The 22,345-nt window shown below is 35.9% G+C and overlaps 1 protein-coding gene across 9 annotated transcripts in view; it reads right to left on the minus strand.

The window, feature by feature from the left end:
- Positions 1–11,109: 11,109 nt before the first annotated feature.
- Robo2 (roundabout guidance receptor 2) overlaps positions 11,110–22,345 on the minus strand; it is a 526,320-nt gene continuing 515,084 nt past the window's right edge. For 4 of the 9 annotated variants that reach the window (XM_055617840.1, XM_055617838.1, XM_055617839.1 and 1 more), the window contains 2 exons: positions 15,507–15,707; positions 11,111–14,172 (listed from right to left, as the gene is read on the minus strand). In XM_055617840.1, the coding sequence (XP_055473815.1) occupies positions 14,171–14,172; positions 15,507–15,707 (203 nt within the window). In that variant the 3' untranslated portion in view covers positions 11,111–14,170. Of the gene's footprint in view, positions 14,173–15,506; positions 15,708–17,410; positions 17,684–22,345 lie in introns of all 9 variants that reach the window. The other 5 variants (XM_055617835.1, XM_055617832.1, XM_055617837.1 and 2 more) reach the window with 3 other exon arrangements.

Raw genomic sequence — 22,345 nt, forward strand, 5'->3', positions numbered from 1 at the left:
TGTGTGTGTGTGTGTGTGTGTGTGTGTGTGTGTGTGTGTGTGTGTGTAAAATACTGAGAAATGATCTTACCATGAAGATGATAAAGGCCTCAAATTTCCAATTCTACTTCAGCCTCCTGAGGGCTGGTAACACAGGTGTGTGCCACCACACCTGTTTGATACTGTTTTGGAAGAAATTCCTTAGTACCGCCACATGCAGGAACAATTTTAAAGTGAGAGATTCATTCTCCCGTTAAACACAAAACTCCAGCAACAGAGTGTCTAAAGACCTTCGCAAAAAAGTCATGACTCTATCTGCTCCTTCCTTGAAATAGATCAACCTCCATAAATATTTTGCCAGGTCTTCAAAAACACTGCATTGAGTAGGGTAATATTTACTGATACTTTAATAATAGATATTGGCAAAGAATTTTTATTTGACCTGCAGATCCAATTTCGGCAACTCTGTAGGCGATGATCATGCCATTCTCTTATTCATTACTTATATAAAGAAATCACTGCTTAAACACTATTTTCCTTGAATTTCATAACATTCGCTTCTCATAGGAACTCATATGTACTTGAGAACATGAAGTGAAATAATGCTTTAAGATTATTTACATATTTTTAAGTTAATTGGAGTCCCAAACTCATTGTCAAATGCAAGTGGACTATGAACTTCTGAAGGCATTTTTGATGTACTGTATTCTTATTCTGCTATTAATTTGACTGTACAGCAGTATGCTTAGACTATAAGCTTTTACATGGAGTGTTTAGTGAAACTCAAAGTGGATACTGACAAATAGAGTCACCATTCTAGGCAACTTCATTTAGTAGAGGAATTCATACTAGTATTTTCAAATCAATTCACTATCTACACAGCCTAATTCAGTGTTTTGCTAAAGATTGCCTGTTGAAATGGGAAGAAAGGTCTTGACATCTTTGTACTGCACATTTCCCAAACTTCAGTGGCCAAGACATGTCTTTAAAAACTAAGTAAAACAAAACATTTTTTTTTTTTTTACTCAACAACACAGAATTTCAACATGGAAAACATGAAATCGCCAGTAATAAATTAAAATGACACACAGAGAGAGATATCAAATAATGACTCAACAGGTACACTTTTACCTGGAGAGCTATTATTACAAACTCATGTTCAAATGTGTGTTGAATATTTCCCTGAGATTTATAGGAAGTTTATATACTTCAAGCCAACAGTTTTATTTGCAGTTTGTGTGTGTGTGTTTGTGTGTATATGTTATTTATATGTGAGTTTGTGTAGGAAAATCATAAAAAAGTAAATTCTTGTGCATTTTATAGCTGTAGAGTCATTTTAGAGAAGACTTTCAGGGAATGGATGATTAATTATATCTTGCCACTTCATAATTACCTATACTTAGTCCCATACTCTAATTATTTTTCATGCTTCCAACCTTTTTGTTGTTGGTCTTGAATAAGAGATAATCGACAACTCATTATGGTCTTGGGGGAGATGTGACAGGAGGGAGGGAGGGAGAAAGACCACATTTTATTTTCCATTCCAGTTTTCTCTTGAAGTTTTATTGCCCACCATTATCTTTGTTGTCATTCATCTGTTCTTTCCAGGATATAGCTTTATGTGTCTGTGTTCCTTTTGTGGTTGATCCTCGGGCAGATTATTGCAAGATTTATATTCATCGTCTTTTGTTGTTAATTTTCTCTAATCAAGTTCCCGTTTGAGCCTTTGGGTCTGGTTTGCCTCTGCTGCATTCAATAGCGTATGTGTAAAAAGTCACTCTGACACGGTGCTCATCTGAGTGGGTCACATTACGCTCTTGTCTGGCATTTCCTCTTGAAGTTTTTACGAAATTATACTACACACAAATATTTCACACTCCATTTTATTTGTGTTATTTATTTTGTTTGTAGATTTAGGCTTTCCTAGCACTTTTTCTTTTGAGTTTCAACACGCAAATAGAAGGTTTGACTTCATAGGTGTTGTTGGAGTTGACTCTTCATATCCCAAAGGCTAGAATCTCCTTTGAGTACCAACTATGTGGTATCCTTTCCTCCTCAGAAAATGAAAACAAGCTAGGGAACTGGATATGATAAACCATTTGAACTTCATCAGGTGTTTAATGATTCCAGACATTAATGACACCATCTCTGTAGTCATGTCATGTCACCATTCTGTACCATTGGCTTTTCCATTTTTCACTTACTATTTTCTATTCTATATTTATTCAGTATTTAATATGCTAGACGACCTGGTGGATTCGTACTTTCTCTTGGGAAAATTAGGTCTCCATTAAATTTCTTGTCCTGGAAAAAGAGAACTTCAGAACACATTTTCTGTCCGAGATTCTTAGCTTGACTCATAGTGCTTGAGTAACAGGTCCATTTTCTTTTTGCTGTGGAGCACCATATTACATATTTATGATAGGTTAGATTCTATGAAATGCAAATGCTGCATGAATAATTGGGTCCCTCACCACAGAACATTTTTCTATAGCTTAACACACTGTGTTACATTTGTTTCCTCCCCTCTCAGATAGCCCCATCAGCTCTTTCTACTCAATGCTCAGATAAGGTAAAAGTTTATTTCATGTGCATTTTATTACTACAGAGTAATTTTAGAGAAGATTTTGAGCCAAATGGGTGATTAATTGTATCTTGCCACTCCATACTTACTCATATTTAGTCCTATACTCTAATTATTTTTCATATTTCCAAACCTTTTGTTGTTGGTCTGTGACACAACTGAAGAGAGCCTGATCTTAGCATTTAAAGAAATATTATAGTGCAGTTTAAGACATAATTTTATGAAACAGGCATGGTTTTAACACTAGAGTAGGAGAAAATGAAGTATCCAAGATGACAAATGTTCCTGAATTAAATTTGTGAGTCAATAAGTGATTTTTTAAAAATGGAGGCCAGGGAGACAATAATGGTTGGTATATCACATGAGAAGTCTGTGATGCAACTGAATGGAACCTGCTCATAGCATTGAGTAGAAGGAACTGACAGGGTTTTGGAATTTGGCCTTTTATCATCCCCTTAAGTACCTTTATCCTGACCTGGGTTTGAAGGATTTAAAGTTGTTTTCTCTATTTTATTACATCTAAAACTTATTTTTAGCATTGCTATATATTTTGATCATATTCTTTACCCTCACCCAGATCTTTCCAAATACTGCCCACTTGCCTCTCCAACCAACTTTGTGTCTCTGTCTCTGTGTCTCCCTCTCATTCTCCTCAAAGCAAAATAAAGCAAGGCTCCTCCAAAACAATACAAAAAAAAAAAAACTAAAAATACAAAAACACAAATCCATAATCAACCAAACATACACTCACACGCCCATGAAGACTGCTGATCAATTACTGAACACGTGGCTTAACTGGCGTGTGGTTGATATATTCAAAGTCATTCCATCGGTGGGGGGGGGCGGATAAAACTGTTTTGTTTTGCTGTTTCAGAATTTACTACTTGTACATATTTTCTTGGCTAGGGGTAGATATTTTTGTTCACTTCCCTTTCAGTATGGGACTTTTTTTTGGCTTCAACTATTACAGATCTTGTGCATGCAGTCATAATTTCTATGAATTCATATGATCATCAGCCTGTAAAAAAAGTAGCATCATTCTGGAAGATGCTGTTTTCCTGGAATCATCCACCACCCCTGCTCTGCCCCATCTTCCTATAGGAGTGTGCACATATGTATATATGTATTTAAGTACACATGTACACATTTGTGTTTCCACTTTATTCATTGACTATGTTGTACATTTTAAGAATTATGCTTATTTTACATCAAATATCAGAATATGTACAGCATACTTTCAATTTAAAAATTATTGGAGAAAATAGCTTTTAATCCTTAGTTAATATTTTTAAAATTTATTTTGAATTCTGCAACTGAAGAAGTGGCTTTCTTGTATATTACGTACACTACAAATGTGAACAAAGAGTAATCTATATCACATTTATATAAATATTACGTAAATTTTAAACACATTTGTAATGGGTTAATATATAATTTAAATACCTTTTCATTTTCAGTCATGGATCACCATTTTTTTATCTTCTTCTTTTGGAATTGTCTCTAATGTCTGTAGACTTTTTCCTCCCTTTGAAAGATGGGTAAGAATGTAATCCTTGTGCACTTACTGAAAAAGCCCTCATGCACCTTTCTCCCTTGGGCTGCTCTTACTTCCCTGACATAGCCTATTATGAAAATAATATTTACTCAGTAACATATTTTTCCCAAATCAATTAATTTGAATATTTTAATGTATTCATTACACTGATCTGTTGTTATTATAACAACTAAAGTAAACTAAAATAAATATACCTGAAAATCCACTTTTATTTCTCATGCTTTTATTTTGTGTTTGTGGAAAAAAAAAATCCTCCCTTTTCTCTCTTATGAGTATTCTGATTTCTGTCATTACTAAATTACTATCTTTCAACTTTTCTTAAGACTTAGTTAGCTGTGTTTATCTTGCTGAGATAAACATCACATTCCCAAATTTTATGCTGCTTACTATTACTTTTAGCAAAGTTTCACTTCACTTGATGCCTGAGAATGATGAAACACTAGTCTTAGAAAACATCCTGTTACGGGGAAACTGTGAGTTGAACTTAGTGAAGATAATAGGTGTGCTTCAATGATTAAATTGCAGACTACAAGTCAGTAATGTTAAAAAAAATCATGTATGCCTAAAGACCTCTGCACCGTCCTACCTTTCGTTGAAGCAATGTACAGAAGTCTCACTTTGGGAAACAATTTAAAGAAATACTTTCCCACTGAATATGATTTTCCATTATCTCCTCTAATATTTGCATGTTTTCCCTCTCATATCTTAATATTTACTTTAAAATAAAAATCATCAAAGAATAACATACAATAGCACTCTAACATGAAGTCTGGGGTCATAAAACATATGGCAATTCCTCAGAAATTATTTTTCAAAATGCATTTCACATAGCACCATTGTCGTAAGATCCTCTAGAAAAAAAACATTCATTGTCATGCTTTGAACACCATCACTGATGAGGTTGCTCAGTGCATGGAATCTTATATAAGAAATGGGAAGATCTGTAGAGGTAAGTAAGATCTGGAGAGGACAGGAACTCCACAAGGAGAACAACAGAACCAGAAAATTTGAACACAAGGGTCTTCCCAGAGACACATACTTCAACCAAGTACCATGCATGGAGATAACCTAGAACCCCTGCACAGATGTAGCCCATGGCAGTTCAGTGTCCAAGTGGGTTCCATAGTAATGGGAAGAGAGACGGTCTCTGACATAATCTGATTGGCCTGTTCTTTGATCACCTCCCCCTGAGGGGGGAGCAGCCTTACCAGGCCACAGAAGATGACAATACAGCCACTCCTGATCAGATCTGATAGACTAAGATCAGAAGGAAGGAGAGGAGGACCTCCCCTACCAGTGGACTATGGGGAAAGGCATGCGTGAAGAAGGAGGAGGGAGGGTGGGACTGGGAAGGGAGGAGGGAGGGGCTTATGGGGGGATACTAAGTGAATAAAGTGTAATTAATAAAAAAAAGAAAGAAGCTGTTGCCTTTAAGTCTGACAACTCAAATTTGATCCCTGAAGCTACATTGTAAAAGGAGAGAATTGACACTTCATGTTGTCTTCTGTCTTCTATGTCTGTGCCATGGCACTTACACCCACAGGCATTCACACACATACAAATAAATGTAATTTTAATTATTTTTAAAGATTTTAATATCATTGTAAAGAAGTCAGTAAGTATAGAAATATCCTTATGTATTCAACCATGGGCTTTAATTCCTTGTGTTTTTTTATTTTTAAATATTTACTGATATTCCATAGACCATTTTGAGAATGTCTGGGAACATGAATACTATGAGGGTAGTGAGAGCTGGGAATAAAGGTGCCACAGAGATTACTGATTGAGAAATTATCTGAAAGCTTTGCTTATTGTTCTTTTCTCTTAGTATAAATCATTCATCAAATGATACATTCCTAGAAACTAGGGCAAGATTTAACGGAAGATATTAATCTGCTTCTGAAGACAAAGGTCACTATGCTTTCAAGTACTCCAGATATTTAATTTAAGTTCAGAATCACTATTTCTGCTTGCAAATTAAGTGAGTAAACAGTCAAAGAAGCAGGTTAGTCTGGTGCAAACTATTGAAAACTTTGCTTAGAAAAACATAGCAAGGCATTTCATTCAGGTAAAGGATACCTGGCACAGCTATCCCAGGGCAATACAGCAGCAGTGGCCTGAGGTAAATGAAGTCTTGCTCAAAATCATTGTAGTTGAGTGCAGTGTGTCTTTCTTTGATTCTGATATAATTCATACACTCAAATACATAGTATATCAATAAGGCAAAGTTTAGTTTCATGATGATATAATCAGATACCTTAATAATATCAGGTATTTTGGAAATATGCAATAATGTATCTACACACACACACACAAGCACACAAAATCGTGCACATACACCCACACACATTCTCCCATAGTCATACACTGCAAAAACCATTGTGTTGACTAGATGAAGCAAAGACTAACGCCCATCCCTATTCTTCTTAAATGATTCACATAGTGATGACAATAAGTAGAACATGACAAACCGTATCACCCAATTCCTTCCATTTTATGAGGCTGAAGCCTGAATATTTGTGTGTGTGTTCGTGTACACAAGTGTGAACTTTGAACATATTAGCTAAACTTTTAAAATTGTCTTTCCTCTTTAACGCATAAAATCTAATTTTGGTTAGTGTTTAGCTTTATTTCACATTTCTTCTGGGAAATAAAATTTAGCCAAAGATCTGCTATGGAAACAACCCAGATGTCCATCAGCACAGGAATGGATACAGAAATTGTGGTACTTTCAAGGAAATCATAAAATTTGCAGGCAAATGGTGGGATCTAGAAAAGATCATCCTGAGTGAGGTATCCCAGAAGCAGAAAGAAACACAGTATATATTCATTTATAAGTGGATAAACATACTAATATCTGTACACCTAAAGAAGCTAAACAAGAAGGAGGACCCTCTGTAAGAGGATCAATCCTCACTTAGAAAACAAAGGGGATGGACATTGGAAGAAGTAGAAAACAAGTAACAGGACAGGAGCCTATCACAGAGGGCCTCTGAAAGACTCCCTAGCAGTGTATCAAAGCAGATACTGAGGGTTATAACCAAACTTTGGGCAGAGTGCAGGGAATCATATGAAGGAAGGAGGAGTTAGTAAGAGCTAGAGAGAACAGGAGCTCCACAAAGCTACAGGACCAAAATATCTGGGCCCAGGGATCTTTTCTGAGATGGATACTCCAACCAAGATCCATTCATGGAGATAACCTAAAATGCTGCTCAGATGTAGCCCATGGCAGCTCAGTCTCCAAGTGGGTACCCTAGTAAGGGGAACAAGGACTGTCTCTGACGTGAACTCAGTGGCTAACTCTTTGATCACCTCCCCCTGAGGGAGGAGAAGCCTTGCCAGGCCACAGAGGAGGACATTGCAGCCAGTCCAGATGAGACCTGATAAACTAAGATCAGATGAAAGGGGAGGTGGATCTTCCCTATCAGTGGGCTTGGAGAGGGGCATGAAAGGAGATGAGGGAGGGAGGGTGGGATTGGGAGGGAATGAAGAAGGGGCTACTGCTGGGTTACAAAGCAAATAAAATATAATTAATGTAAAAAATTAATTAAAAATTATCTATTTAGCTTATATAACTTAATAAATATAGTTAAGGTTTATAATAAACTCATTTTCATGGAATTTACTCATTTTAAAAAATACAATAAAGTATGTTTTCATAAATTGAAGGTATATACTAGTACCTTTTGTGTGTGTACCACGTCATATATTTTATTGAGTTAACACATAAAATAATTAAGGAAAAACTGCATGAACTCTTTTGATACTTATGCACAGTTTCCTTGTCTTGTTTTTTTCCACAATAGATATCCAATAAAGAAATGGTGGTTTTCTCAATCTTCTGTCATTTGACATTCTGGTAACTGGTATATATTTATATCTATGTCTATATATGTTAAATACATATATACATGTATATATCTATTTATATTTATCTCTGTCTATATCTATATATGGAAAGATAGATATATAGACATAGATATATGTATATACATGTATATATGTATTTCATTTTACTGTATACATTATTTATAATTATACTCATAGTATCATATTCCCTACTTATTTACCTAAAATAAATGTAACTGAAGAACTTTATGGTACTTTTCATTATGTGCTCCTTAAGGTACTTTTAAATGCATTGAAGGGTTTTCCAGACTATTTCCTCTAACAGATTTAGAGTGTCTGTTTTTTTTTTTTGTTTTTTGTTTTTTGTTTTTTTTTTCTAGTCTCAATTTTCTTTATTCTTTTTTTAATTTTTTATTAATTACACTTTATTCATTTTGTATCCCCCCATAAGCCCCTCCCTCCCCCCCTCCCGATCTCACCCTCCCTCCCCTTTCTGCATGCATGCCACTCCCCAAGTCCACTGATAGGGGAGGTTCTCCTCTCCTTTCTGATCTTAGTCTATCAGTTCCCATCAAAATTGGCTGCATTGTCACGGTAGAGTGAGCCTGATGGCCAACTGATGGGCAGAGTGAATGGAATTTTATGTAAGAAGTGGGAAATAGTAAGAGCTGGAGGGGATGGGAACTCCACAAGCAGAGCAACAGAACAAGATAATTTGAACACAGGGAACTTCCCAGAGACTCATACTCCAACCAAGGACTATTCGTAGAGTGTCTGGTTTTATGTAGAGGTCTTTGATTCACTTGGACTTTAGTTTTGTGCAGGTGGTAAGTATGTATCTCTTTGCATTTTTCTACATATAGACATCTAGTTATACCAGCACCATTTGTTGAAATGCTATCTTTTTTTTTTTTCTAGGTATGATTTTAGTTTATGTCAAAAATCTGTGTCTGTAAATGTGTGGGTTTATGTGTCTTCTATTCGATTCCATTGATCTACCAGTCTGTTTCTATGCTACTAACACACCACTTTTATTATTGTTTCTCTGTAGTACAGTTTGAAATCAGAGATGGAGATATTTCCAGAAGTTCTATTATAGTATAGGATTATATTAGATATTCTGGGAATTTTGTTTTTCCATATGAAGTTGAAAATTGTTATTTCAAGGTTTGCAAAGAATTGTGTTGGTATTTTGATGGGAATTGCATTGAATCTATAGATTGCTTTTGGTAGGATAGTCATTTTTACTATGTTAATCCTGCCAAGCCATGAACATGGGAGATCTTTCCATCTTTGGATATCTTTTTCAGTTTCTTTCTTCAGAGACTTGAAGTTGTTTTTTTGTTTGTTTGTTTGTTTGTTTGTTTGTTTTGTTTTTCATACAAGTCTTTCACTTGATTGGTTAGAATCGCACCAAGGAACTTTATGTTATTTGTGGCTATTGTGAAGAGTGTTGCTTCCCTAATTTCTTTTTCAGCTCAGTTATCTTTTGAATAAAGGAGGGCTACTGATTTTTTTTTTAGTTGATTTTTTTTATCAGTCATTGTTCTGAAATTATCTATCAGTTGTAGGAGAACCCACTTGCACACTGAGCTGCCATGGGCTGCATCTGAGCAGGAATTCTAGGTTATCTCCATGCATGGTCCTTGGTTGGAGTATTAGTCTCAGAAAAGACCCCTGTGCCCAGATTTTTGGTTTTGTTGCTCTCCTTGTAGATTTCCTGGCCCGTCTGGGTTTTTCTGTCTCCTCTTTCTTCCCTAAGATTCCCTGCACTCTGTCCAAAGTTTGGTTATGAGTTTCAGCATCTGCTTTGATACCATGTGGAGTAGAATATTTCAAAGGCCCTCTGTGCTTTACAGGTTTTTAGTTTTTAGTTTTTTTTTTTTTAATTGTTACTTTGGTCATTATTTTTAGAAACACTAATACAATGTTTTTGGAAAGACTCAAGCCCTATAATTGTACTTTTTAGTGGAAAAAGAATGAAATATTCATGAAGTACAACAAGAGAGGATTTTTTATGTGCATTCCCTGAGTTAATAATAGGCATCAGTCCCCCATGTCTCAACAGAGACACATCATTAACTTTTTTTAAACAAAGAAACAAAAAGGGGCTATTTGCTTCTAGTTACATTTACTTACCTTTCCAAATAACTTAGTATAGCACTCCTGTTGATCAAATCATTTCATTCAGTTTATTGCCTATCTAAATGTCATTATAGGGGAGGCAATAGATCTGGAAAGTAGTGCTGACAGAGTAGGATGTGTAATTTCAAATATTTGTTGTCTTTTTTATTATCTTTTAATGATGAGAACCTACTCAACATAATTTCCTATGTTCCTTCTGATCCATACCTGAATTAGAAAAAGAGATATTAAATGGGCCACAAAATAGTCACAGATTTCTAAAAGTGACACAAGGATCTATTTTTGGTTTGTCCATAGACAAATTGGTTTTACATAAATGGCATTTTTACAAAATTGAAATGTGAATATATTTTTATTTTTTCCCAGTGAATACACAATACACAATTCTTCAACAACACTATGGATCGATTTTATGCCAATTTCTTTGCTGATCTAACAATATCAAATGAAACACATTTATATTTGGGAAACTGTTTGTTTACTCAAATAAACTACAATGAAAAAAATTCATCTATAAACAAAGTATAAAAAATCTACCCACGGCCACAAAATCCCTTATCTTGAAACACTTTAAAACCACAACAAATGCTTTTTAAAGTCATGAGAGTAAAAAATATTCATAAATTGCATGTCTTTTATAAATGTATGGTGTTTCATTTGAAGAACCCATTATGACAAAGCAAAGTAAAAATAGTTTCACCTCTCAGATAATATGAAAAGACGTGTTCAGTTTCTTTTTGTTCTGCACAATATATAGAAGTCGTTGAACAAAGTAACATTAGTGAAAGTTATGGTTCTGCATATCTTCAATACTGACAAGATCACTTTACAGGAGATGTGATCCAGTTGGGAGCTCATTGATGTGTTTATTGTTTTATCATCAATGAAAAAATTGCATAAATTTATTAAGTTGGACTTCATTGTGTTCCATGAAATCACATACAAACTTGCAATTTAAATCCCTTTGAAAATGGGATTTAAATATGTAGAGCATTAAACTATAATAAAGAACATACTTAATCTGTTTTCTTAGTCGAAGCATTTTTGCAAGATTCTGCTTCCCTTTGGTTGTGTGATGCCTTACACATTAGTCTTGACTTTCCTGTGTACTTTCTTGAGCTTGCTCCAAATCCTGTGAAGGAATTAATTGTTTTCATAGCCCTGTGGTTTCCTAACTTCCTTTTGTAACATGGTATGATAAAGGGTAGGAGGACCCCTATGCTTATACTGGTATACCTGAGTTTGGGCTCTGATATTACATTCCTTAAGATTTTGCCTGTTCACAAAGAAGCTGTGCTTGGGTCTGCCATGACTCCACAGCAGTATTGCCCATGAATAAGAGGTGAGGTTTCTTTTCCACCCAGATTTCCTTCTGATGGCTTATGTAGAGGCTCAGGCTCACAGAAGAGTGAACTCAGGAGCTTTTCTGTCGCATCCGATCAATGACAAAATGAAAAGAGATTGGACTTTCATAAGGGAGGTATTTGTTCCTCTGTCAATCTGATGGTTGGGGACCAGTGGATTTATAAAAACACCTACATGATGAAGGTTTTCTGATGCTTATAGTATGCCTGACTTCAAAGTACCATAGAATGTAATATTGTCTTCATGGTATATATAGGGTACAAGACTTTTCAGTAATCACAGTCTATAATCTGCCTGGACAAAATGACTGCTTATGATAATATATTGAAGACAGTTAGAAAGACATGTTGCTCTAACCCAGAATTGTTCTATGAGACATCATGTAGTCTGCAGATATCATTTCTTATGACCTGGTTTGATAATAATCTGCAAAGGTCAGTTACCATACATATGGTATAATAAAGTTTTACCCTAAGTTATATTATTCATGGATGTACAACTAAATATATATCTTAAAAGATCTATGCTTTTAAATAGGTGCCATGAAATAAGGAATTGTATATATGAAAAATTAAATTTATCACATCTGAGAATTGACAATAATTACATAAACCTTTTTCCCTACAGAAACTGTTCAACTTTTCCAATTTCCTTGTACCAGAGTCATCAAACTTCAGAAAATTCAGGCACTGATGGTAGATAGTTATTAAAGAGCATATCAGAATTGTTTGTTCCTTCAGTGTAGTAAGTTAACTAAATGACACTAAGAAAATTTTGGCACCCATGAAGCATGTAACATTCTATGCTTGCCTGTGGTGCAATAGCCTTAGAACCATGAATGTACATTATATATTTCCTATGATAATGCCATGTGTATTAGCATCTGAGCCAACAATGCACACTGTATTTTTAATAAAAATGTCCCCTATTTGAAAACTCAATATGTTGACCATCACACAATTTTTTTCAACGTACCATCCATTGAACATATCATAAGAAAAAACAATAAAAAAAATATTGGCTGAACTAGAATTTAGGGTTGTATAGGTAGCACATGGGAAAATGTCATAAGTGGTAGTTTCAGAAAGGTTATCATCTACTTCACTTACATACATGTACAGTAGCTAACATACATCTCAAAGTCACATTTATATTGAGCATACATAAGTGATGTTCAGGAACTCCTTGTTCTCAAAGTCGTGAAAACAAATGAGGCAGGACACTGTTATTAATGTCCACTTACAAGATTTGGTTTTATTTAAAAAGTGTATAAACATGCATTTTTTTTCTCCCTTTGACTGTTCTTTCCAATTTACTCATTCAAAATGGGTCAAACAGATTTTAGTTGGTAGCCAATTTCTGAGAATGTACCAGAAAATATTTAGTCCAATAAATCTACTAACTGTGAAATGAACATACTGTGAGCACTGCTTTTAAGAACTTACAACTTGCCTATACATTTGGTGGCATCATTTTTACTTTTTAATCAAAAGAAACACAAATTGTGTGTAATATTCATTAGTTTTGTTTAAAGCAACGAACTTAAGTTATGTGGCTACATCCTCTAGTATGTACTGTACATGTATTAGAAAGATGAACAAGATATTTCAACAGAGCTCATTTTCAATAATAGCCCGAGTATGTTCTAATAATAAGTTGCTTCTTACTATTTGCTAGAATATCTAGAGTTCATTTTCTTGTTTGCCTTGGGGAACTTTATGTTATATTTTGATTTAATGAGTTGAGAGTTTAATTATGGTATTTCAAAAATGCTGTTTTTTTTTAAAGCTGTAATATAAATACAGATCACTTGAACACCTCGATTTCAGTTTGCTCATTGTAATTCTCAGATGGGTCAATTACAATGGCAGGTAAAGTTGATTCTAAATAAAACTTTAATTATATTTTTAAAGCAAGTTAGTACATCTTTGCTACCAGCATATTTTAACACATATTCTGTCTAGGCTTTAACTCCCTTCTTTTGACCCCTGCTTTTATCAATGGTAAAAGCCATCTTTCTGCTTCTTAAAATTGACTCAATATCTGATGTTTCAAGAAGACTTTGCCAACATCTGCATTCCTTCACATCTTCCTATTTCTACACCTCCAAATGAAAACCATCTAACAGGATTGGTTACACCAGCATTATCCAACCTAACTTACAGTACAGAAAACTCCCTTCACATTCAATCTTTTCTTCATGTCATGAGGAGTAGAGATTTGTGCTTATCACCAAATAAAATTGCAGTGCAAAATTTAAACATAAAAGTTACACAATTAAAAGTTAATATATGGCACCACAGCCCATTAATTCACATATAGTACAACAGACCAATAAGAACAGACAATAATATGGACATAGCTAAAAAGAGTGAGCTTGCATAGCAATGCACAAAAGAAATTATATACAGAGGAAAATCCTTTTCTTCTTGGAGGGCAAGTTTTGCTTTCTTTCTTTTTCTTATATACTCCTGACAAGAAAGAGTTAAGGTGGGTGGTGTAATTAATGAAGAACACAAGAAAATAACGGTGGGATATGTGTGGCTGTGTGTCTTTACATTGCATTTACAGTTTTTTTTTTTAATAGTACATAAATAAAGAAATTGTTCATTGCACTGTTAAATGTTATCACTTCCATGAGTTTGGACCTGATGGTCCTCGGACGGCCTTTGTATGTCCTCTCCTCTCAGTTACTCTGGAAGAGAGAAAGAACAAAAGTTATAAATATAGCTTTCTCATACGATAAATATTCTCCTATCCTGAGTAGCAATCAAATCAAAGTAATGGGAGAATAACTAAAGACTAACAGCTAAGTCCTGTATTTGTGAGTTTAAGTCATTTCCTTTGAAGGTCAAAGGGGACAAGGAAATACTGAGGAGCTTGCAGATGTGTGATTCACATGGAGGTTTTCTTGAAGTGCTTATTGGACCACAGCTACCACAAAGTAAATTAGAAAAAGAATCCAAACATATAAACCCAGCATGGTAGCAAACTTAGCCGTAGCCAGTGATGGTAACTCACATTCACACGGGACTTTGCAGGTCTGTAAGTAGCTCACCTCATCACAAGATCAACTAGATCCCAACAGTGATGTAAAGCCACTAGTAAACTGACATTTCATTTCAGGACATAGATTAGGGAGAATTTACATTCCCTTTATTTTCAAAATATAAAAATAAAATTAAGATTAATTCAAGTATAAGGAGCTTCTAAAAAGGTTCGTAGAAGCTCCCGAGAGCGGGAAGAAAAGAAGTCTACGTTGTATTCAGCTCCCATCCCCCAAACAAGCAAAACTCTCAAATGGCAACTGGCTTTGCTTTCTTTGTTGTACTCAGGTTAATACTCCAACCAAGGACTATTCATGGAGATAACCTAGAACCCCTGCACAGATGTAGCCCATGGCAGTTTAGTGTCCAAGTGGCTTACATAGTGATGGAAGAGGGACTGCCTCTGACATAATCTGATTGGCCTGCTGTTTGATCACCTCCCCCTGAGGGGGGAGCAGCCTTACCAGGCCACAGAAGAAGACAATGCAGCCATTCCTGATGTGATCTGATATCCTAAGATCAGAAGGAAGGAGAGGAGGACCTCCCCTATCAGTGGACATGGGGAGGAGCATGCATGCAGATAGGGGAGGAAGGGTGGGATCGGGAGGGGAGGAGGGAGAGGCTTATGGGGGGATACAAAATGAATAAAGTGTAATTAACAATAATAATAAAAAAAGGTGAAAAAAGGGCCAAAAGCCCCCTACCGAATGAGCCATATTTCGCTTGTAAGAATTAAGACTAATTATGTACACTAAAAGAATTTTGTTCAGTTTAAATCAACTTGAATTAGCAATGAAATGTTTTCATCAATACTGCTGTAAACAGTTATCCTTCAACTTATGGCCTGTCCTCAATGAAGCAAATGAATTTGATTTCTTAGAAGATAAAATTTTCCATCTTTTAGAAATTTGTTTAACATAGTGATCCCATGAGCCCAATATTCGTTCTAAATCATGATGACCTTTGAAATAACCCAACTTACATAATTCACCTGTAAACTGCCCTTGACTATTCGAGCCCACATATCCAATGTCAAGAAGGTCGCTGGTGTTCCTCTGGTGGCTGCCCCGCAACACCTCTGCCTTCCGAGGGCCGGTAGACCCTTTAGAGGAGGCTGTCCCTGATGAGCTATGCCCGCCTGGAGATGGGAAGCTGGGCTTGCTGTATGGCACCAGGGACTCCTCTAAAAAGGAAAACAAACCAGAAAGTACTCAAATGAACTGCAGCACAGGTGCCAAGCCAAAACCCAAATCCTAGTTATTAAACTCAGAATAGGCAATTTCATTATTTGAGCAAAATTAAAATTATGATGTTTAACCGGTCCTGGTTATTAAAGAAACTTCCACATGCAGGCAACATTTTCTACAGAAGACAATGAGTGGGATTAAATCAAACGAGATCTTGGGATAAGTACAGGATAGTATTTTCAAGGTTTAAATTCAGTGTAATAGAGAGCTGCTGAAGATACCATAGTTTGCTTAACAAAAACAATGTCTGAGAATGATTTTTGGAGTTCGGTGAAGCTCAATTTAATTTTTCCCATTAAGACTGAAGAAACATGATTTTTGTTTTAGTTTAAGTTATGGAAATATTTTCTCATATTTTCAACATGGAACTATATATTAATAAATTAAACAATCTTTTTAAATTTCTTTTTATTGCTTGAGCAGAAATACATTGTCTGGAAGGTTCTATGTTTCATTAAAATATTATAAACACTAATTATAATGTATTAATGTTGTTTTGAGATATTGTCTCTCCCAACATAAATTATGTGTTAAAATCAATATGTATCAATATGTTAATACTTAGAACTGTTCTTCTCCTTTCCAGTCACTCCCTGTCTTCTATCCTTTCCAAGTTCACTATTGTTTCCTCTGATTTTCTGGATCTATGTCATGATTAAGTGGGTAAAATATGCTGATTGAATTGACCAGTTCATTCCTTAGCTAGTCTTTAATGAGAAAGGGCACACAGTGTTTCTTTTACAGCTGGTAAACTTCCAAAGTGTTTTAATTAAATCCACATGTTGCAATTGTCATTTCCTGGCCCTTTCAGAAAAGAACTTTCCAAAACTTGAGCATCACATGGTGACAAAATGTAACTCAGAAATATGCAATGGGGGTGAGGACATACCTAGACAAGACTGAGTACAAATGGATACAAAATAGATAAAGGGCTGCTTTCCTGAAGTTGCCTGTCTGTGTGCTCATTTCCAGTAGACACTACACAAGAGTGGATGCTTAACCAAAAGACATTTATGCTAACTAAGATTTACTTCCCCCCAAATAGTATCATAGCAGGAATTATAAAGTTTATATTAGGAAACTTTCTGGAAAATTTTTCTTATAAAATAGAGATCTCCCCATCCAAGTGCAAACATTGGCCTTCATTTAGTCATATGGAGAATTTATGAGCTCAGTTCTACCTTTCTGAAGTAGGATGCCTGATCATGCCTCTGCAGTTTTGTGATCTGAATTCATTCTCCCTTTTTGAAAGATGTTAGCTCCCTTTCAAAAGAGTGGCTACTTCAATCAACCAGTTGCAGGCTGAGATTTAAATTGATGCAAAAATAAGATATTTGGTAGTATTTAAATTTAGTAGAATTTAAAAATACTCAGTATAGACATTAAAGGATAATAACATTAAGCTGTTTTCTGAGCCCTCCAGATGAAAGCTGGAAGTTTGTTAAGTTCAAAGGCATTATACAGGGTTAACTTGTGGAGCAGGACCCCACCGGATGTGTGCTGTTAAGCTCTGTGGAATTCTCGTTTGAATGGATTTAAGGCAAGTCCAGATACTCTCAAACAAGCGCCATTCCTAATATACCTGGTAAGAAAAACAAGTGATAACAGTCACCCTTTCTTGGGACTTTGCAGCACACACCTGATCCAACCCCTTGTTTGTGTGGGGCTTTCCGGGTTTCTTCTTGGCGTTCTGTTGAGTTTATCCACTCCTGGGTTTGACGCTGCCACTCTAGAGCGCTTTTAGCAGGACCATCCAATGAGCTCTTTGTGTCTTCTAAGTTGGCTGCTTGTTGTCTCTCTAGAGAGCTTCCTTTTCTCTCTGTTGAGTTTTCCACGTTACCAGAATGCTGGTTCGGGCCTATCTGCTGCCTTAAACCCTGACCTGGTGGGGGATCTGGCGGTGGGGGAAGATCTAAAAATTTTGAATAATATTTAGAATGGACTAAGATTTGATGAAAAATACAAGTTTAAAATCAAGTTGAAAAATCAAAAAAAAAAAAAAAAAAAAACCCACAAAAAACTGAAGAAAAAAAAAAAGTCCCTTGCCCTCTTCTAAGTATCACCCATGCAAAAGATTGTGGAAAATAAAACTCAATTAATGGCTATTCAAAATGCATGATATTGATCTGTCTTCTACCTTCTTGCCATTGCATGTCTGAGATAAAATCAACTCTTTTCATCCATCTGTTCAATAGAAAATAGGAAACATACTTTCAACAGTGTATGAGGAGCCAGCCTTCAAGGTAAAGGACAGCTTGTGATTTATACTGTCTACTTTTCTTCAAGGTAGGAATCTGATGAGGGAGGAAGAATCACTATAGATTCCAGCAGTTGTTCTAGTAAAAGTCATGAACAACGGACGCTCTCTTAACGTTTGCCGCGGGAAGCTTCAAGCCCTAGAAATTAGGGACGACCCGGCCGAATCACATGCAGCTTATGACTCTCCTGAAGCTAGTGTGTGCCACACAGAGCAACAGCCAAAGGGTTAAGCTGACTTTTTTAAACGCAATTACCATTCTGCCTGATAACTGATCCTGCTTGTTCGTTTCGTGAGTTAGCTAATGAGTGACAACTAATATATTATAATCTTCCCTTGTGTTAATTTTAATAAGTAACAACCAATATTCAGAGCACAGATTGAATAAGCTATGTGGTGAATAGTGTGGGCAATGTCTTCTGGAAAATTGAGACGGTGTGGAAAATATGAGTTTTTGAAAGAGCTTTTTAGAGACATCGGACATGTCCAGAGTGGTTTGGCTGTAGCTTAAAAACGCTTTTTAAATTAAACTTTGGAAATGAAGAAAAATTAAAAGTTGATTATGAGCTAATTTTTCATTTTCCTTTATTAGCCTCTCAGATTTTTTCTTTATGTTTTGATTATCTTCAATTATGAGATTACATTTCCTTTTATATCTTTCTAATATTATTTCTAAAATGACATTGTTAACTTTGAATTCATCTAAGCATTCACTTGTATCAGGATCATCTAATATTTCTTATAAGCTATTGTAAACTTCATAGCTTATCCTTAGATTACAAAATTATATTGCTCATTTCTAAAAAGTATACATCATACAATATATATTTATTAAATGAATAACAGTCTACTTAATGTGGGCAATTATTTCTCATCCCATTTTTATAAACACATTTTGTTTCTAATAATTCTTTATGAAATCAGAAAGGTAAAACTAAATGTATTGTACACAAAAGGCCAGCTCCCTTAAGAAAAGCTCAAGTGTTCACTTTTTAAAGATTTACTCTTTGTTTCATGAGCAAAATAATAGTGTGTACCATTGGAAGGATGATAGTGGTTTGTTGAGCTTTTACTCTTGAGGTTCTAAGTTGAAGTGGCATTCCCTGCTCATAGTCATGTCTTCATGTTAGATTTGGAGATACCAGTCATTAGTAAGAAAAGGGATGCTGTGTGAGTTGATAAGATTGCATTAATTGGAATATTTCTATTGCAATAATCTGTTATCTGTTTGCATGATAATCTAATGAGTTTGGTGTTTCCTTTGCACTTAATACTGGCTTCCATTGCTGTGTATTATTATGAATGCAGACTAGTTATTTCATTTGAGTTATTGGACTTAGTCTGTCAGTAAGGGAAAAGGATGGTATTGACTTCTAAAATAACATATCTTGTCATTGATTTTTATTCTCCATCTGAGCTGTTTAATTTCTAAAATGGCAAAAATGGCATTTGCTTATGGCAGCTAAAATTCTGATGCCTATTTAATTTGACTTGAAATTATATAGCTTCATAATTATATAATATCCTTGGAGATTTTATCTTCTAAGAGTAAGAGACATTGCATGCACATTGAAATAAAGTGGAAAGAGATGGAATTATAAATGACTGTGGACAAAATAAAAGTATATAATCCAATGCATTTACTTAAATTAAATTTATTATTCAATTCTTTGTGGAATTATTTCAAGTAAGTCAATTCACTAGAGCATCCCAGTGGCCCGCTGTGGGTTAGCTATTGTCAAGCAATGACAGTCCAATGACAAAGGTACCTTACTATTCTCATTTAGTTTTCAAATAAGTGAATAGGAGTGCATGGGGGAGGAGATGAGGGTGGGCCAGAAAGGAAGCAAGCATCCACAGTCCAAGTTTCTCATATCACTGAGTCCGTAGCAAGCAGCTCAGCCCAGCTGTTCAGCCAGTACACTACACTTAATACTTCAACCCAGCTTTACACCATCGTATGAAGACATATGATTCTACTATTGTGCTTCTCAGCTACAGTTCCATTCTACACATTCCCTCAAATGTGAAATAGGGTTTGAATCAATTACTTTGTGGCCTACATTAATTTATATTTACAAATCCTGTTAGTTCCATCTCCAACGTCTTACCTTTCTTTCTGCTTTCACTGACCCCCAGGGGATGGCATGACCCACTCTCAGTTACTGACTCTATGATTTCCAACTATCTCTATTTTTACACTCCTGGGACACTTAAATCTTAGCTATCCAAAATATACATGGACTTTTTTGAATTAAAAATAAAATATTATGCCACTCTCCTATCTTAAATATGCAAAAATGAATTTACAGCTACATGCGCGAGCACGCGCACACGCATGCACACACACACACACACACACACACCTCTCTCTCTCTCTCTCTCTCTCTCTCTCTCTCTCTCAGGAATTTATTTTCAAAATACCTTAAAAGTCCATGATAGCTCCTATGTTACAGATCCTCAAACACTGCTGCTTATTTGCTTGCCTGGTATCGTACTCTATCTTGTTTTTCTATCTGCTCCACTTGTACTGCTTGCCTGCCTTTAAAGAATATCAAATATGCACCGGTATTTTAACTGCTGGTATTAGCTCCTAGTATGAACTTTCCTTAAGTTCATCATCCTTTTCTCTTATATTCTTCCTATCTTTTCTCATATGCCAAGTAGTTGAAGCTTTACTTGAAAACTCATCACTAAAATATTTCCTCCTAAATACTTTACAATTTCCTGTTGTTTCTCTCTCCATGGCAACAATCACCGTTTGCATACTTTATATAATCACTTATGCATCTATTTTGGTCCGAACCTTCATTTCTTGACTAGAATATGAGGTGCAGGAGAATCATATCTATAATATGCTCTCACTAAATATTTAAATGGAGGAGACAATGAACTCATAAATTTGCAGAAAGCTATTTATTGTGGCAGATATAGAGAAGAACTTGTTCTCTTAACTGGCAATTAAATTCTGGGGCAAAGACAGTGCAGAGAAGATAACTGTCTTCTCTCAAAGATAGTTGAGAGAAGATAATCTCAGGAGAACATTGATGGGGAACCATCTACTATATTTGGTCCAGAATTGGTCAGGGAATTTTATTATTTCTTTAATTTTTTATAATTTATTCACTTTATTTCTCATTTGTAGCCCACTCCTTCATCTCCTCCCGGTCCTACACTCCTTCCCTCTTCCCCCTTTTCTTCTCCTTAGTCCATAGAGATGGGGAGCCCTCACCGCCCACTATCTGACCTTAGCCTATCAAGTCTCATCAGGTCTGACTCAATTGTCTTTTTCTGTGGCCTGGCAGGACCACCCTGAAAAGCGAAGTGATCAAAGAGCAGGCAACCAAGTCGATATCAGAGATAACTCCTGCTTCCCATACTACAGGACCCACACAGATGGGCTACATCTGAGCTGGGGGTCTAGGTCCTCTCTTTGCATGGTTGTTAGTTGGTACATCAACCTGTGGAGGCTCCCCTGGGCCCAGCTTTGTTGGTCTCTTTGTGGAGTTCTTGTTCCCTCCAGGTCCTTCTATGCCCCTAGTCTTCCACAAGACTCTTTGCACTCTGCCCAAAGTTTGGCTGTGAATCTCAGCATCTGCTTTGATAGCTTGCTTAGCAGAGCATTGAACAGAGGACAGAGGACTTGGATTCAATAATCCCTGCTTCAAAGAGACATTCCACAAGAGAAACAAGCATGTCCATAAATGTTTATAGGCTTTGGGACAGAAACTGACATTTCTTATTCCAAATTCCTCTCACTGGACACGGAGAAAATTAGTTCCTTCCCTCAGAAGGTAATTTGACACAAGGAGACAACAATCTTGACAATGATATATTAAAAGTGGGATGTGACACTTGCTGTTAGGACATTCACTATCAACAATAATCTGTCATTCTACATTCAGAGTCCACAAACCCACACCTTAAAAATGATGTTACTGAGGGCTGAAGGTAATATGCTTGTTTGTTCTGCAAGCCTGAACACCTGATTTCATTCCTCCAGTGCCACATAAAAAACAAAGGCAGGTACAGGGATGGGCACCTATAATCACAGTGCTGGGAGGAACAGACAAGAGTAGCCTTGCACCTTGATAGCCAACCAGAGTGACCAATTTTTGAGCTCCAGGAATAGTGAAAAATCCTATCTCTAAAAGCAAAAAGATAGAGTGGTTGAAAATCCCTCCACCATTAACTGCTAATTTAAACATACATGAGGCAAGCTCACACAAATATGCATTCCTCAACATATACAGATGAACATAAATACCTACACACACACACACACACACACACACACACACACACACACACACACAC

Source organism: Psammomys obesus, unplaced genomic scaffold (genome assembly GCF_907164565.1).
Source record: "Psammomys obesus unplaced genomic scaffold, mPsaObe1.curated_primary_1811, whole genome shotgun sequence".
NCBI classification, from domain to species: Eukaryota; Metazoa; Chordata; class Mammalia; order Rodentia; family Muridae; genus Psammomys; species Psammomys obesus.